The sequence below is a fragment of the Sander vitreus genome, chromosome 16 (assembly GCF_031162955.1).
Source record: "Sander vitreus isolate 19-12246 chromosome 16, sanVit1, whole genome shotgun sequence".
In the NCBI taxonomy this organism is placed as follows: Eukaryota; Metazoa; Chordata; class Actinopteri; order Perciformes; family Percidae; genus Sander; species Sander vitreus.
In genome coordinates, this window is record NC_135870.1 from 29,339,999 (window position 1) to 29,357,981 (window position 17,983).

Sequence of the window (17,983 nt, forward strand, 5' to 3'; positions counted from 1 at the left end):
GTCATCAGAGGCTTTTTCCCAGACTCACAATACAGAGATCTCTCGTCTCGGGGGGATATGAGGGAGGGAAGCACATTCATTCGAAAATACTACCGGGTTTCTGCTGATACAAAGCTTAATGCTAAATCGGTGAAGTATCCCTTTAATTATTATCAATTCCGTTACATTAGCAGTTTTGTCGTCTTTGTTCATTATCTCCATTAAGTTTCCCTCAGATGTCTTGATGCTTCTTGTAAATACCACTGGTGGTTATCATCAGAACCATTATTATCCGTGTTATCTCCATCAGCTTTTTGCATATTCCCCGTGTCGTCTGGGGGAAGATTTAACCAGACGGACGGCCCCCCGGCCTGTTTGAAGGCAATGAGCAATCAGCTTCAGGAGGAATTTCTGCTCCCGACATTTTTCTGCTTCACTCAGACAGAAAAAAAGAAGAAGAAAAACCCCAGAGAAATGGTTCAGTGTTACAGTACAGCCCGAGGCCACTTCACCTCTAATTTACACGAGGAAAGAAAGAACATCTGAAACGGCTTATGCCGACATTACACCAAACGGCTTTTCAAACGATTCCACTATCGCAGGCTCATTTCCAATATCAAATCCTGAGAGTCTTGCTAGAGTCGGGGCGTTCCCGTCATCTCAATCGTTTGGTGTAAGGTGGTCATAAAACTTTCCGTTGGAATCGTACTTTTTAAAACGGTTCCAAGTTGGAACCGGTTCTCGATGCCCAGTCCTAGTAATGACTGTGTGTGTGTGTGTGTGTGTGTGTGTGTGTGTGTGGTGGAGGTGTTGTCCTCCCTTCATGGGTGGTTTGTCTCTCTGTGTCTCTGTGGGAGTTGTTCCAACACCAATTTAACTTCTGTATCGTTTCCATGGAGACCTCACATCCAACTGTGTCCTGTCAAAGTGGCTAATTAGTTAATGAGGCGCATTGTGACACCGGGGCGGAGAGATAGCGAGAGAGAGAGAGAGTATATGAAGGAATTTGGCCGACACACACATTTATTCAATTTTGCCGCTTCCTTTTTCTCTCCCTCCATCCTTCGGCCTTTCCTATCTTCTCCCCTCCCTCCATCCCTCCCTCCCTCCCTCCTCCAGCTCGGTAATCAGTTCTGCTGTAATCAATTAGCAGGATGAGGAGCAGCAGAGGGAACAGGTGCAGCTAAATGTTAATGAATTCCTCTGTGGCCGTTGTCACAGTAACAGGCTGAATATTTAAACTGCTCATTGGCATGATGACTTAGAGCACAGCTGATGAAGGGATACACACACCATTGCTCTGAGTGTGTGTGTGTGCGTGCGTGTGTGTGCGTGCATGCCCACATCAAGACCTCAGGAAGTGCGCCGGGCTTTGAAGCCAATTTCACATAGCAGCCGGCAAAGGTGGAAGCAAACAGTGGAACTGCAACTTCTGTGTCTGTCACGTGATGCCATGGGGCGCAGGAGAGACTTTTTCCCATAGACTTACATAGAGAAAGAGACGTCTGTAAATCAGTGGATACATTTTTCTTGAGCATCGCAACCGGTGTCCGAAATTACTTTTTAAACCCACCAGCCAAGTTGGCAGGTTAATGAAAAAATCCACCGGGCATCTTTTGGAAGGCTGGCTGACTCCTGCCAAGAATCGCCACATACCGGCTAATTAATTAGCCTGAAGTAAATGCTAGCTATCATTGAGCAGAAGTGATGCGGTGGCTGGCGTTCCGGTGTGTGCGTGTGTCGGCCCGCCCCCACGAAGCACCAATGTGCAAACAGCAGAGGAACAGAAGAAAGTAGCCACAGCTTCACAAAAATGAAGACTGAAAAACATATAACATAACATTTGGGAAAGTCTAAAAGGGCCGCACGATTAAATTCGTATGATTCCCATCCAAGTTAGCCGGAGAGCTTAAACGGAAGTAGCCGGCTTGGTCGGTCTCCAGTTCGCCTGCTCTATGGGCCACACAGTGCAGAAGCATCGCCGATCATCCCACGTATTGTTATTTGCTGAAGTTAAACTTTTTTGTGTGCCACTGAGCCCATACGAAGGAACGTGGCTCGCGTCAAACGCTGTAACCAGGTCTTATTATACATACATGGCTCGCATGCATGGGCATCTTAGTTTGCGTGCATGTGATATACTAACAAAACAGGGATCCGCTTTTAAAAACATTGCTCCATAGTGCTGCATAGAGGTTTTCTAATGAGATACTTCAAAATGTGCATGGAACACAGCTATGGTAAAAAGTTATTTTGGGACAGTGGGCATCACATCACCTGTAATTCCGACTGTGGTGGACTAAGATTATTTTACATTGTCTACATTTCTAAATTACAGGGATGTTTTGATTGTACTGATTGGACTGTGTTTGAGGACAAAGATACTGATGAACTAACTGACACTGTATGCAGTTATATTACCTTCTGTGAGGATACTGTTATTCCTAAAAAGTATGTTAAGGTGTACCCGAATAACAAGCCATGGGTCACTAAATCTCTGAAAAATGCATTAAACAGAAAACAAAAGGCCTTTCTTAAAGGTGATGAGACAGAAAAAAGGAAGCAAGGACTGCAAATTAAGAGGGCCAAGTTACAATATAAAAATAAGCTAGAGGAAAATGTAAGCATTTGAAGGCAGCGTGGCACGGAATGAGGAAAATAACGGGCCAGCATAATAATACTGAAAACAAGCAAGTTAGTATTGCAGGCTATGATAGCAACAAAGATTTAGCTGAAGCTCTTAACTCCTTCTATTTAAGATTTGATACTCATGACTTCACAGAGCAACTTAGAGAAAGAGTCTTCCTCTTCGACAAAGCTAAGCCAGATGTTTGATGCCCATGATGTTAAAGCAGAGTTTCAGAGAGTTAAGACAAATAAGAGCATGGGGCCTGATTCTATTACAGGAAGATTGCTTAAGCATTGTTCAGAACAGCTCTGTGAGGTGTTCTGTAATATATTTAGGATATCTCTGGAGCAGCGAAGGGTCCCAAAGTTATGGAAGGAGTCCATTGTTGTTCCGGTGGCTAAAAGCGGAACCCCTAAGGTGCTAAATGACCTCAGACCAGTGGCATTGACTTTACTGGTCATGAAGTCATTTGAAAGGCTGGTCAAAAGGGAACTGATAACTATGGTGGAGGGGGCTCTAGACCCCATGCAGTTTGCATATAGGGCAGGGATGGGGGTAGAAGATGCCTCAATCACTTTACTTAACTTCCTGTATAAGCACCTGGAAGGTCATGGCACTCATGCCAGACTTTTATTTATGGATTTTTCATCAGCTTTTAATACTATCCAACCACATATTTTAGCTCGGAAACTGCGTACCTATTTTAGTCTTGATGTAAATTTTGTCAGCTGTAGATCTCAGAGGGTTAGGGTTAATGGCTTTCTGTCAGAACAGCACACCTCTTCCACTGACTCTCCTCAGGGCTGTGTCCTGTCCCCATTGTTGTACATTCTTTACACCAATGACTGTAGAAGCCAGCATGGGGACAGGCACATTTTGAAGTTTGCTGATGACACGGTGATCATTAGCCTGCTCCGTCAAGATGAATCTGAGCATGGGCCAGTGGTGGATGAGTTTGTCCAGTGGTGTGAAGAGGCCTTTCTCCAATGAAACGCCACCAAAACCAAGGATATGGTCATTGATTTTAGGAAAGTATCCCTCCCACCATCTAAGACTTTCATTAAGGGAACTGAAACTGAGTTTGTTGAACAGTACAAGTATCTGGGAACCGTCATAGATAACAACCTGAAGTTTGATGTGAATTGTGAGGCAGCCTGTAAGAAGGGACAGCAACGTTTGTACGTCCTTAGGAAGTTAAACACTTTTAATGTAGATAGGAAAATGATGTCCTTATTTTAAAAATCTTTTATTGAATCAGTTCTTATGTTTGCCATGATTGCTTGGTACGGTAACCTGAATATCAGGGACAAAAACCACCTCAGCCATATTGTAAAGGTGGCTGGTAAGGTGATAACTTTCCCACAGTCCCCCTTGATGGTTATCTTTGACCAGCAAGTACTCTGCAAGGCTCGGTCTATATTAGACTGCACAAACCACCCCCCTTCACTCTGAGTTTGTAACACTCCCCTCAGGTCGCAGATTTAGAGTACCTCGGTTCAAGACCAATAGGGGTAAAAACTCCTTTGTCCCATGTGCAATAACTCAGCTTAATTTGCACATGTAATGTAGTACTTTGTTTTGTTTTTAGAGATTGCTCCAGTGGTGATAACTTGTGTTGTGTGTATTACATACAGGAAACCTTTGTTGTACTTATGTCTTGGATTGTTGCCTCTATCTCTATGTTGCTTGAATGTGTTTGTTTCTTTTTATCTTTCACTCCTGACTGCATTTCAAGTTTCCCATTTGGGATAATAAAGTAAACTGGATTTCTGCAGATTTAAATCCAGCTCTGTGTGTGCAGTGTGTTTTTAGATGAACAGTGTTTGGCTTCCCGCCATGACACTGGTGCCCGGAGCTCCCAGCGGAGCGGCGGAGGTCTACAGAGAACCGTGACGTGAAACGAGTCACCGAAGTTCGCCGGATGACATGATACGCTTCTGCGCTCCGCAGGAGAGCTCCATGCACTGGCCCCAAACACCGTTCGTCTAAATACACCGCCCACACTGCCATGACACAGAGCTGGATTTAAATCAGCAAAGTACCCCATTCATTTGTAATTTATATTATTGGTAGTTGCAGGAGTAGTCTTAGGAGGAGTAGTCCAGTATATACACAGCTAGCAGGAAAAGCTCTGAAAGACTTAAGGTTGAGACAAAAAAACAGAGAGGTAGAGAGAGGGGGATACGAGAGAGAGAGAGCGAGAGAGAGAATCTTTTTTCTACTTTTCTAATTCATTAATCTTCATTTATGTTCAGGCTACCTAACACACACACACACACACACACACACACACACACACACACACACAAATAACCATAAACACATACAGGGTTGTATTGAGTACTGTATATCAGCAGAATGGTTAATGGCAGCTGCCTCACAGAACAGAGCACACTGGGGGCCAAGCAAACATCTGCTGTGTGTGTGTGTGTGTGTGTGTGTGTCAGAGGTGAGTGGTTAGCATGCAAATAAAGCAATTAAAATCCATGCAACACACACAAACAAACACACACAGATACATATTCAAATGTAGATTTATGTGATGTATATACACACATGCACACTCAAAGAAACATGCATTGAAATTCAAACTACCACAGGCCTTTACTAGAACGATTCCATGAAAACAGAAAAACACAGACCCCAGCTCAGCATCAGACTCATCAGAGCAAAAATAGGAAGACAAACGTATCACCATATCGTTGTGATACATCGTGGTAACAGGTGGTAGAAATGTTAAACTATTTATCATCATTTGAAATCCCCCATTGCATTGCCATAATATCTTTGCAAAGATAATGCTTTGAAGTTTCTTTTAGTTTGCTTTCTTACTCCGACGCACATCACAGTTGCTGGGGGGGGTATAAACACAGAGAAATAGATGTGTTCTTGTTTTGTCTTTGTAATTTCATATTTCAGATATAGTCATGATATGGTAATCCGAATGAAATTCACGGTATCTGTCCCTCAACATGTCTGTAATGTGTTTACCAAACTACATGTTGGGGAGCAGAACTGACTTCAGAATCCAGAACCCAGCATCTCTAGCAGATAGCCATAGCGCATTACAAAACCAAATCTAAGAAACCCAAACAATATCTCCAAAAGCTATCCAGATGTTTCCACACCACTCAAAATATACCTACAAATATAAATATAAAGCAACTACAAACAGTTCCAAATAGACGCAAACTGACAACAAAAGCGGCACAAAGCCACTGCAAAAACATGCAAAATGAGCACAAAGCGTCACAAAGTAACTGCAACGAGATGCAAAATGAGCACAAAGAGACGCAAAGCAATTACAGAGAGATGCAAAACCACATTGACTACCAACAAAGCATCTCTGTTTTATGTCTCTTTCTTGGGGTTGGGGGTTGGGGTTGGGGGTCTTTCTACCATGTTGGGGGGGGGGGGATTTTACTTCTCAGAATCCACCCATGTCCTCAGCCAGGGGATGTTTTGCAGCTCGATTAGTTTACTTATTGTTTTCTCCGTCTTTATTGTCTTTCAGAGCATCAAGGTGTCATGGCAGCCACCCCCGCGCAGCGCCCAGAATGGCATCATCTCCGCCTACAAAATCAAATACAGAAAGACCGGTCGCCGTGGAGACCAAGAGGCCATTGAACCCAACAACTTCTGGTACCTGTTCACAGGTGGGATTTGTTGACCATAAAACATGTATAAATGTGTATTTAATATGTTTTATAGATGCGCTTTTCTAGTCTTAACGACTACTCAAAGTGCTTTTACATAGTACAGGAACCATTTCCATTCACACACATTCACACGCTGTGGCAGAGGCTGCCGTACAAGGTGCCACCTGCTCTTCAGATAAACATTCACACACATCGGGGGCAACTCGGGGTTCAGTGTCTTGCCCAAGGACACTTCGACATGGGACTGCAGGGCCTAACCAGGCTTGTTTAGTCTGTGTGTGTGTGTGTGTGTGTGTGTGTGTGTGTGTGTGTGTGTGTGTGTCTGGAAACGTTTGTGTGTGGGTGGGTCACACATCAGCATTTGCATAAGTTTAAATCTGGACGTTTGTGTGTGTGTGTGTGTGTGTGTGTGTGTGTGTGTGTGCGTCTGTATTCACACTGCCACCAGCTATTATTTCAATTTGCGGTTTTCAGGATTTGAATGAAACTGATCTTCCTTTCCATTATTTTCCACTGATGGTTATCTTCAAACGTCTGTCCGCATAGGAATCCAATCCCCAGTGGCAGGTGTTTGTGTGTGTTGAGCCTGATCCACCCACTGTCTGGCTGTCACCAATTATCAATCCTTTTTACTGTCTAAGACCTGCAATTCAATAAATAACATGACAAATTGCAATGTTACTGGGGAGATTTAAAGACAGCACATTTAACATGTATTATCACTTTAATATACACTATACAGTAGACTACAATAGTGAATAGTAATAACTAGTCGAAACAGTTGTTCCCACAGCCCTATGTTCCCACATTTCTAAGACTTTTTTTCAAGATTAGGCCCTATGTTCCCACAGTTCCCACATTTCTAAGATGTTTTTCCAAAATTAGGCCCTATGTTCCCACATTTCCTTTTTCATAAATTTGTATCAGGTTTTATCGTTCTATCGCAATGACTACAGCATTGATCACTTTGGGGGTGGGGGGATACATTTTGTCCCCACCAGATATATTGTAAGTAAAGTAAGTGTTTATTAATGTATTTGAACATATTTCTTTTGAATAACTACTTCTCCTGTCAGCACCCATAAGTGGGGGCTGTTGTATTAATAGACAATGAATGACAACATAGTAAACACAGTTGTGACAATATAAATCATCAATCAGTCCATTCCATCTTTCTATACTGATTATAAATGCTAAATAGAGGGTGTTAAAGTATTACCCAACATAGGGCTGTAGGACCATAGGGCTGTGGGACCATAGGGCTGTGGGACCATAGGGCTGTGGGACCATAGGGCTGTGGGATCATTGGGCTGGCCCCATTAAATCAAGGGTACAAAACTAACAAATTCAAAGGGCAAGAAAACCACAAGTCCCAGATACCATCACTGTTGGGAACCTTACAGCCACCGAGTTTCAGGTTTAGTCTCCTTGCAGCTAGTAAAGAAGCATCCTGAATAGAGCAGTGAATTTGTGAATTAGTTTCTGAGGAGATCTGAGGAGCAGTTAGCCATAGTCCTCAGAAATCCACCTCAAGTATTACTCGTCGATACAACAAAGTACCATGTATTTCTGTCCGTTTTCGGATGGTAATAACTCAGAACTTCAATATCCAATGAAAAGTAATCCCTTAATGTATTGACGTGGTGTCAACATAAAACACAGCGCTGTCACTTCATTTTAACCACGATCTTTTTCCTAAACTTAACAAGTCGTTTCGCTGCCTAAACTTAACTGTCATCGCCGTGAGACGCTCACTTTTTCTTGCTGAACTCCACTACCATGGCCATGAAAGGACCGTCATCTGGCGGTGCCTGTAGCCGGCTCTCAGTCACCTGTTGACGGCTAAACAACTGCTGCTGGTAGCCGGCATCCCGGAACTCTGTAGCGGCTAAATACAACCAGCAACTGCTGCTCAGGTTTTATCGTTCTATCGCAATGACTACAGCATTGATCACTTTGGGGGTTTGGGGGATACATTTTGTCCCCACCAGATATATTGTAAATAAAGTAAGTGTTTATTAATGTATTTGAACATATTTCTTTTGAATAACTACTTCTCCTGTCAGCACCCATAAGTGGGGGCTGTTGTATTAATAGACAATGAATGACAACATAGTAAACACAGTTGTGACAATATAAATCATCAATCAGTCCATTCCATCTTTCTATACTGATTATAAATGCTAAATAGAGGGTGTTAAAGTATTACCCAACATAGGGCTGTGGGACCATTGGGCTGTGGGACCATAGGGCTGTGGGACCATAGGGCTGTGGGACCACAGGGCTGTGGGAACATAGGGCTGTGGGACCATAGGGCTGTGGGAACATTGGGCTGTGGGACCATAGGGCTGGCCCCATTAAATCAAGGGTACAAAACTGTAACAAATTCAAAGGGCAAGAAAACCACAAGTCCCAGATACCATCACTGTTGGGAACCTTACAGCCACCGAGTTTCAGGTTTAGTCTCCTTGCAGCTAGTAAAGAAGCATCCTGAATAGAGCAGTGAATTTGTGAATTAGTTTCTGAGGAGATCTGAGGAGCAGTTAGCCATAGTCCTCAGAAATCCACCTCAAGTATTACTCGTCGATTCAACAAAGTACCATGTATTTCTGTCCGTTTTCGGATGGTAATAACTCAGAACTTCAATATCCAATGAAAAGTAATCCCTTAATGGATTGACGTGGTGTCAACATAAAACACAGCGCTGTCACTTCATTTTAACCACAATCTTTTTCCTAAACTTAACAAGTCGTTTCGCTGCCTAAACTTAACTGTCATCGCCGTGAGACGCTCACTTTTTCTTGCTGAACTCCATTACCATGGCCATGAAAGGACCGTCATCTGGCGGTGCCTGTAGCCGGCTCTCAGTCACCTGTTGGCGGCTAAACAACTGCTGCTGGTAGCCGGCATCCCGGAACTCTGTAGCGGCTAAATACAACCAGCAACTGCTGCTCAGGTTTTATCGTTCTATCGCAATGACTACAGCATTGATCACTTTGGGGGTTTGGGGGATACATTTTGTCCCCACCAGATATATTGTAAATAAAGTAAGTGTTTATTAATGTATTTGAACATATTTCTTTTGAATAACTACTTCTCCTGTCAGCACCCATAAGTGGAGGCTGTTGTATTAATAGACAATGAATGACAACATAGTAAACACAGTTGTGACAATATAAATCATCAATCAGTCCATTCCATCTTTCTATACTGATTATAAATGCTAAATAGAGGGTGTTAAAGTATTACCCAACATAGGGCTGTGGGACCATTGGGCTGTGGGACCATAGGGCTGTGGGACCATAGGGCTGTGGGACCACAGGGCTGTGGGAACATAGGGCTGTGGGACCATAGGGCTGTGGGAACATTGGGCTGTGGGACCATAGGGCTGGCCCCATTAAATCAAGGGTACAAAACTGTAACAAATTCAAAGGGCAAGAAAACCACAAGTCCCAGATACCATCACTGTTGGGAACCTTACAGCCACCGAGTTTCAGGTTTAGTCTCCTTGCAGCTAGTAAAGAAGCATCCTGAATAGAGCAGTGAATTTGTGAATTAGTTTCCGCGGGTTCCTGTAGTATTTTACCCCAATGTAAGGAGGTAGGACAAAGTCATTGAGTATGTTAACATGCACACTAATTTTCCACTATTATTCCGAAATTGACGATATTGATACGGGTCATGTAACCAGCATATTCCTGTTGGATATTCTGAATAAGGCCTTTTTCCAAATAAAGCATTTTCTAATTAAGACGTGATATTCCGGTATTGTTCGGGTTTTAGAGGCATTCTCTAGATTCTGGAGCCTCTTGCCTGTTTACGGCTTACGCTCAGCTCTGTGCGCTGCTATGGTTTGTGTACACAAACCAACCAGCCAACAGTTTGCAAGGCAGTTACTTTTCCAAATCCACATGATCCACTTTTCACATAAGCATGAGTTGGACCACCTGCGCAGCACTTATTTATAAAGAGAAAATATGTCACTTTGAAAGCTGGTTTGCCTGTTATTCCCATTATTTCCTTAAAAGCAATGTGTGCTTGCGTGCGGGTGTGTGTGTGTGAGTGTGTCATTTACTGTCCCTAAGGTTGTGGCATGTTTGTACATACTGGGCATGTCCTGTCTCCTTCTCCCGGGAGGATTTATAATTTAAAAAAAAAGGTCATTTACCTTTTTGAAATCTAGGATTACAGTTAAATTTGTTAGAATAAATGTTACTTGTTTCATTAAATGCTTTGCATTGTAGGAGGAAGTGCATCTCTGCCTCAACACTTCTTTCTCCCTCTCTCTCTCTCTCTCTCTCTCTCTCTCTCTCTCTCTCTCTCCCCAGGTCTAGAGAAGGGCAGTCAGTACAGTTTCCAAGTATCAGCCATGACAGCCAATGGAACTGGTCCGGCCAGTGACTGGTACACCGCTGAGACACCGGAGAACGACCTGGATGGTAAGAACAGAGAGAGAGAGAGAGAGAGAGTGTGTGTGTGTGTCTGTGTCTGTGCGTGTGCGTGTGTGACAGCAGTTATTTGTACAACAGCATGTAAATACCTCCACTCTCCCGACACACATTCATATTTAACCAGTCAAGGAGACGGATGGATGGAGGGAAAATTCCCCCCAGAGGAGGAGGGGGAGGTGGAAGGAAGAGGAAAAGAGAGGAAAGAGAAGTAAGAGAGAGGGCCGCAGAGGAGAGACAAAAAAGAAACACATTTCACAAGATATTGTCAAAGAAATTGAAACACTTTACTTAAACTCCCCTATTTGTTATTTCTAAGCAGTATGTACAAATGTAATACATGGTTTTCAAGATCACAGAGATACTGTTTTTTGATCATGCAAAACAAAACATCCAAGAATTAAATCCCCCTTCCAATACCACCATGGATATAGAGCCACTCGGCCATCGATGCCAAAACACTGATTGATGAACTTCAATATCCATTGGAAAATAATCTTAAAATGAAATAGCATAACATGGTGTCAACATAAAACACAACGCTTTCAAGCCGGAGAGCGGAGTTCACTTTGCGGCGAAAAACAAAATACTTTCACCCAGGAAACACGTTCGTTACTAGTCGTTTTGGTGCCTGAACTTAGTCTCGCTTTGCCAGACTTTCCACCACAGCACTGCAAAGGAAGGTCTGGCTAGTCCACACAGCATTCCGGGATGGGAGAAAAATGTGGCCAATCACAATCGTCTATGGCAGCGCTAAGCCCCACTCGGAGCCACGGTGCCTCTGCAAAATAGCCTCAGGAAGGAACTTGTTTTGGTGGAACGTGTGTACGTTCAAAAGTTGTTTTAGTTGTGCAAGAGAAAACTCAGATTGGACAGATAGTCTAGCTAGCTGTCTGGATTTAGCCTGCAGAGATCTGAGGAGCAATTAGCCATAGTCCTCAGAAATCCACCAGAGGTTAGAACGCCAACACAAAGGAAGCCCAAGGTAACGGACATCTGGCCTAAATGAGTGAAATCCGGCAGAATTTCCGTCGGCAACGCAGCAATCCCAGAAGTGTAACGTTGTGGATATAGACTAACCTAAACTTAACTCTCATCGCCGCATGATGCTCACTTTTTCTGGCTAAACTTAACGGTAACCCTTCCTTTTACAGTCCCCTAATAACCAAGTATTTACCTGGTAATTACATGGTAATAATATTACATTATTAGTTTATTATACATATTAACTACTACTGGTAATAAGTTGGTAATTATAGACAAACTACAGCTGAAGTACGAGGTAAAACCTCAAGTATTACTCGTCGATTCAACAAAGTACCATGTATTTCTGTCCGTTTTCGGATGGTAATAACTCAGAACTTCAATATCCAATGGAAAGTAATCTCTTAATGGATTGACGTGGTGTCAACATAAAACACAGCGCTGTCACTTCATTTTAACCACAATCTTTTTCCTAAACTTAACAAGTCGTTTCGCTGCCTAAACTTAACTGTCATCGCCGTGAGACGCTCACTTTTTCTTGCTGAACTCCATTACCATGGCCATGAAAGGACCGTCATCTGGCGGTGCCTGTAGCCGGCTCTCAGTCACCTGTTGGCGGCTAAACAACTGCTGCTGGTAGCCGGCATCCCGGAACTCTGTAGCGGCTAAATACAACCAGCAACTGCTGCTCAGGTTTTATCGTTCTATCGCAATGACTACAGCATTGATCACTTTGGGGGTTTGGGGGATACATTTTGTCCCCACCAGATATATTGTAAATAAAGTAAGTGTTTATTAATGTATTTGAACATATTTCTTTTGAATAACTACTTCTCCTGTCAGCACCCATAAGTGGGGGCTGTTGTATTAATAGACAATGAATGACAACATAGTAAACACAGTTGTGACAATATAAATCATCAATCAGTCCATTCCATCTTTCTATACTGATTATAAATGCTAAATAGAGGGTGTTAAAGTATTACCCAACATTAAATTTAAAAAAAAATGTTTGCGAGGAAAGATTCTAAGTGGAAGTAAATTAGAAAATAATGTTTTGAAAGTGGCCATATTATGCTCATTTTCAGCTAGGTAAGGCTCACAATTGCTAGCTAGCTGTTCCTCCAACTTCGGCCTGTACAAGGCAGGATTAGCTGGGAGACTTCTTCTAAACGAGGGAACACTTCCAACTTTGCGTGGAATACCTGCAGAACAGGGACATGGAAGTAGTTCTTTTGTAGATTATGGTGAATGTGTGTGTGTTGTAGCAGTGTTTTGCCATTGAGAACGAGAGGGCTAACCGCTAGCATGGTTTAGCCCCCTCGTCTCGGCTAGTGACGTAGAAAGCCGTGCAGATTTTGAACAGCTCACCCGGAGACTGAAGGCAGGACACATTCAGAAACCGTATCTCACTCAAAACGGCATGGATTTTTTTTTCTCCATGTTTGTATGTGGGTGGAAGCACCAGAGACACAAAAGAACACCCCCAAATCCCAGAAAAAGTGTTTTTTTTTTTCATAATATGGGCACTTTAAAAAGTGAGAAAACCAGCTCTTAGGTTTGGTCACCTAATCATTTTCTAGCAGGAAAAGTAGATACATTGAGGATGTCCTGGTCAACAGGAAGCAGCTGATATAAAAAAAACTAAAAAAAATGGAACAAACAAATCCATGCTAACTGTGTTTCCACGCCAGGGCTGAGGGAGACTCAAATCTCATTTCTATGGATTATCACTCAAGAAAGTGATATGAAGTGTCTCCCCCTGAGGACAGAGAGCACGCTAATCTGATCCAATCGGACGCTGGAAAATAACAGAAAGTGTCAGGGCTTATTAGGGCTTGATACAGCGTATAAGTGTTCACATCTGTTAGCCACGGCTGCTCTAAGTACCTGCTACTGCTGGTGCTAAGAGGGTGAGCTTTAGAGCTGTCGGTGGCGGAGGACTACAGAAATACAGAGGCCAAGTCCCTCCTAGTGACGTAACGTTCTGTGCCGAGGCTTCGAAGCGTGCCAGGAATCTCTGAAGTTGTATCATGTAAGCGTATATCGAGGTGTGTATCGTTTTAGACAAATGACATCATTGATGACATCCGAAGCCTCGCTGCCCGTCCGTACCACGTGACTGGTTTAGGAAGGGGGTTCCAATCCACACGGCTTTATTACATCCATGATCTACGGGATCACATTCACGGCTCTCTGCCTGGTAAAACCCCTGCCACTTTCCAGTTTTAGGACAGCCTCACGGACAACTTTTTCTCGATACGCTCTTCGAAGCCTCGGCGCAGAACGTAGCATCACTAAATTAAGCTAAATAGCAACATGACAAACAATGTGAACTGTGTGGTAGAACAGTGTATTAGGTGCTAACAAATTAAAATTTTCAATCACACAAACTAATATATTTTATGGACCATTATGTGACTGCAACTTTAAAGCTGTAGTGTGTAACTTTTTGTTATTAATGAACGTCCGTTACATTCAAGCCGTTGCCAAATGAGTTGCTACAAAGCTAATTAAGACTATCAGCTCCACACAACTCTCTCTGGATTTCTCAGTATGACTATGTTCAGAAGATTGTGGCGTCCGGTGACTTTCCCCTCGCAGAAACTCGAAGTGAAGATAATCAGTGTTGGGAAAGTTCAGTTTCTACTGAAGTAGTTCAAAGTTCAGTCCACAAATTTTAAAATGAACTAGTTCAGTTCATAGTTCATACAACATTTTGAACTAAGCTCAAAGTTCCAAAAATGAACTAGTTCATAGTTCTTTCTTTCGGATTTTCTTTTTGAAAGCCGGCGGGCAAAGTTTGCGCATTTTTCCCATCCTCACCGACCTTGTCATAAAACTTGTTTAAATGATCATGCGACGCCTCCATGCTGCTGTCGCCTCCAAGCTTCTTTTTGTATTGATGACGCATGCGGCGGTGCGACGCTAGTGGCTGGTTTTTGCCAGATTGGGTGTTTTTTCCGCTACATATTAAGGCCTGTTTACGGTGTGTTTTAGGCGGGTTTTCGCCTGGAAGGCTCTATAGAAATCTGGTACCCTATTGAACGAAGTTAAACTAAGAGAGTGTGCCGTTCACAGACTGACCAGAATGAACGAGTTCACAGTAACGTTCATCAGGCAGGAATACAGTACGTTCAGTTCACGTGATGAACTATCGTTCAATGAACGCATTCAGGCACAACACTGAAGATAATTACCTCTTCTGAAGAGTCCATCATGTTTGTTTTAATCCTCTATGTCCTTAAGGGCCCTATTTTAACGATCTAAGTGCACAGCGTTTAGATCGGCCCGATAACCGGTCTATCCCTACTTACTACAATGGCCTGTTATTGGTTCCCATTTGTATGGAAGCCTGATTTTCTGAGGTCAAAGTCAGAAACACGCCCCCGAACACACTAATTATTTTAATCTGTTAAATTTTAATATTTTTCATTGAAAATGAGACTAACGGTACAAAAATGATCATTCCTTCCAATATCGTGAATCACACCGCCATCACAGTATCAATCAAACGCACAGCCCTAAATGGAACGCACTATGAGTACCATCCATCTCCTGTCTTCTTCTTTAATAATAATAATGATAATACATTTATTTTATATAGTGCTTTAAAAGGTAGTCAAAGGCACTTCACAAGGTGAAAACTAAGAAAAACAATAGCAAGATCAGTATAAAAACACCAGTAACAGCCTGAGCAAGTGATGTGGAAATTCTCAGCTGTTTGGTGTGACATTTTCCCTGTCTGTGTTTTTTGCAGAGAGTCAGGTGCCCGACCAGCCCAGCTCGCTGCACGTCAGGCCGCTGCCCAACAGCATCATCATGTCCTGGACTCCGCCCCTCAGCCCAAACATCCTGGTCCGGGGTTACATCATTGGCTACGGAGTGGGAAGTCCCTATGCCGAGACGGTGCGAGTGGACAGCAAGCAGAGATACTACTCCATCGAAAACCTCGGTGAGGAAAAAGAATCCATCATTTCAAATGTACTGTACTTATCAACACGCAATATTTCTTGTTTCCATCCCCTGAGAATCCCGTTGCTCCTGCCGACAAAGTGCCAGTATTGACTCAGTGCCTCCCTTTCCCAGTAATTCATTATGATGATCAAATCCCCCATTTAATTACCATCAATAATTCAAAGAAATTTAATAAGGAAAGCTGCTTGAGGTGAAATCTAATTGTGAAAAGGACGAATAAGAGAAAACATCCTCCCCAGCGACCACAATGGGCAATCTGCATGCCAAAGACGACAATAACAAATCAAGTACAATTTCTTATACGCGGATTGAAAATTTCCCCATCTCAGGTCTCATAATGGAGTGGTAATGAAAAGATGAAATCCAGCTGTCGTGTTGCATACACACATGGGAGCGAGGGCACATATGTACACGGCATTTATAATTCATGGTGATCATTAATTCATGCAGCGAGGCGTCGGGGGGGATCGGAGCCGGCGTGTTTGTTTAACTGATGCGAGGGTTTGACGCTACACGGAGCGAAACGTGCAGCATCGTCACGTCAGGAGCGGCGGCATGACCATCAGTTTAGACGTCTGCTGTCATCATGTCTTCAGGTACATCTGCCATCTTCATGTTGACGGGTCAGAATTGAGCCAAGAAAGTCACGGTGTTTGGTGTTTTAAGCCCCCAACGTCGTCTTTCAAGGCAGCGCTGCCTGGAAGGCACTAGGATTAGGCAAAGGTTAGGGTTAGGTGCCTTGAAGTCGACGTTGGGGGCTTAAAACACCATCGAGCGAAAGTCACGTCCTTTAAACCCGGAAGAAGTTTTCCAAATGAATTCTTAAACCTCAACCACAGTTATTTACTAGGATTTAGTTCTGCGCTGGTGTGTTTTTGGGGAGGGGGGGGGGGATTTTCCCTTTATGTGATAGTGACAGTGGATAGACAGGAAAGTGAGGGGAGCAGGTCGGATTCGAACCCTGGCAGCTGCAAAGGACTCAGGCTACATGTGGCCGCACTCTACTGGGTGAGCCAATGATAATGTACTACAGGGCTTCTCAAAGTCCGGAACAAGGTATGCATCGGGACCGAACGGCAAGTCTATCCAGACCCAGCCCATAGCTCAAGTATGCATACAATATCTTAGTGTAACGTGTTGCTTTAAAACTTCTAAGTGAGCGGAATTAATGTTATTTTGTTATTGGCAATTGTTTCGGACTTCTGACTTAGAATAAAAATCAGCAGCGGATCTTTGAGTAATACGTTTGAGAACCCCTAAGTACCATGTTGTATTTACTAAATGTTCTCTATGTCTCTCTCTCTCTCTCTCTCTCTCTCACTCAGAGCCGAGCTCGCACTATGTGATTTCCCTGAAGGCGTTCAATAATGCCGGCGAGGGAGTCCCGCTGTATGAGAGCGCTGTCACTCGATCTCTGACAGGTATAATCACACACACTGATAATCACTGTAATGGGAATACACGGCTAGTAATCACAGCTGTGTTTACAGCACACTGGTAATGGCTACATATATAAATAGCAGATATAATAACATGTTACATATCAGTGTACATGATGGGTATGTCAGTGTCAGTAACCTGAGTGTAACTGTAAGTGTGACTGCTGTGAGTGTGATGGCGATGTGGCTATACTACTTTAATTAAAAGTGACAGCAGTGTAACACAGTATATCAGTACCAGCCGTAGCAATAGCACTGTCAATAATGATACTAATCACAAAAGCAGTAGCAGTATTAGCAGTAGAAACTAGAAACTAGAAAAACAATAGCAGAAATAGTACTGTACTTAGTACTAGCATAGGGTGACCAGATTTCCCGGAACTAAAACATGCACAGTGTACATTGTAAAAATGATCTGTAAAGATCATTTTTTGGGGCTTTTCCACCTTTAATGGCCAGGACAGCTAGGTGAGAAAGGGGAGAAAGAGGGGGAAGTTTAAGTTTAAAGACATGCAGGAAATTGTCACAGGTCAGACTCGAACCCTGGACCTCTGCGTCGAGGCATAATCCTCTATGTATATGTGTGCCTGCTCTACCAACTGAGCCAACCCGGCCACCACGCACACTCTTTTTAACGTGAACATGTGCCAGCCCAGGTCACATTTTTCAGAGAATATTGAATCCGGCTTCCATATAAATTGTCTTTTCAGGAAACCGTGATCTGTAGTAAGTAGCAGTGAGTGATTGGGAAGGAGCCTACTACAGCAATCAGAATGAGAGAATGAGATTTTTATTTCATATTTTCCAGAAATAATAATAACTGAACTGTACCTATTGGGAAAAAATGCAATCATCATGAAAACTAAT

The 17,983-nt window shown here is 43.0% G+C and overlaps 1 protein-coding gene across 1 annotated transcript in view; it reads left to right on the forward strand.

The window, feature by feature from the left end:
• Window positions 1–17,983, forward strand: part of dcc (DCC netrin 1 receptor) — a 304,524-nt gene that overhangs the window by 194,598 nt on the left and 91,943 nt on the right. The window contains exons 13-16 of the mRNA XM_078271664.1: window positions 6,123–6,264; window positions 10,596–10,706; window positions 15,460–15,654; window positions 17,003–17,098. Coding sequence (XP_078127790.1) covers window positions 6,123–6,264; window positions 10,596–10,706; window positions 15,460–15,654; window positions 17,003–17,098 — 544 coding nt within the window. The remainder of the gene's footprint in view (window positions 1–6,122; window positions 6,265–10,595; window positions 10,707–15,459; window positions 15,655–17,002; window positions 17,099–17,983) is intronic.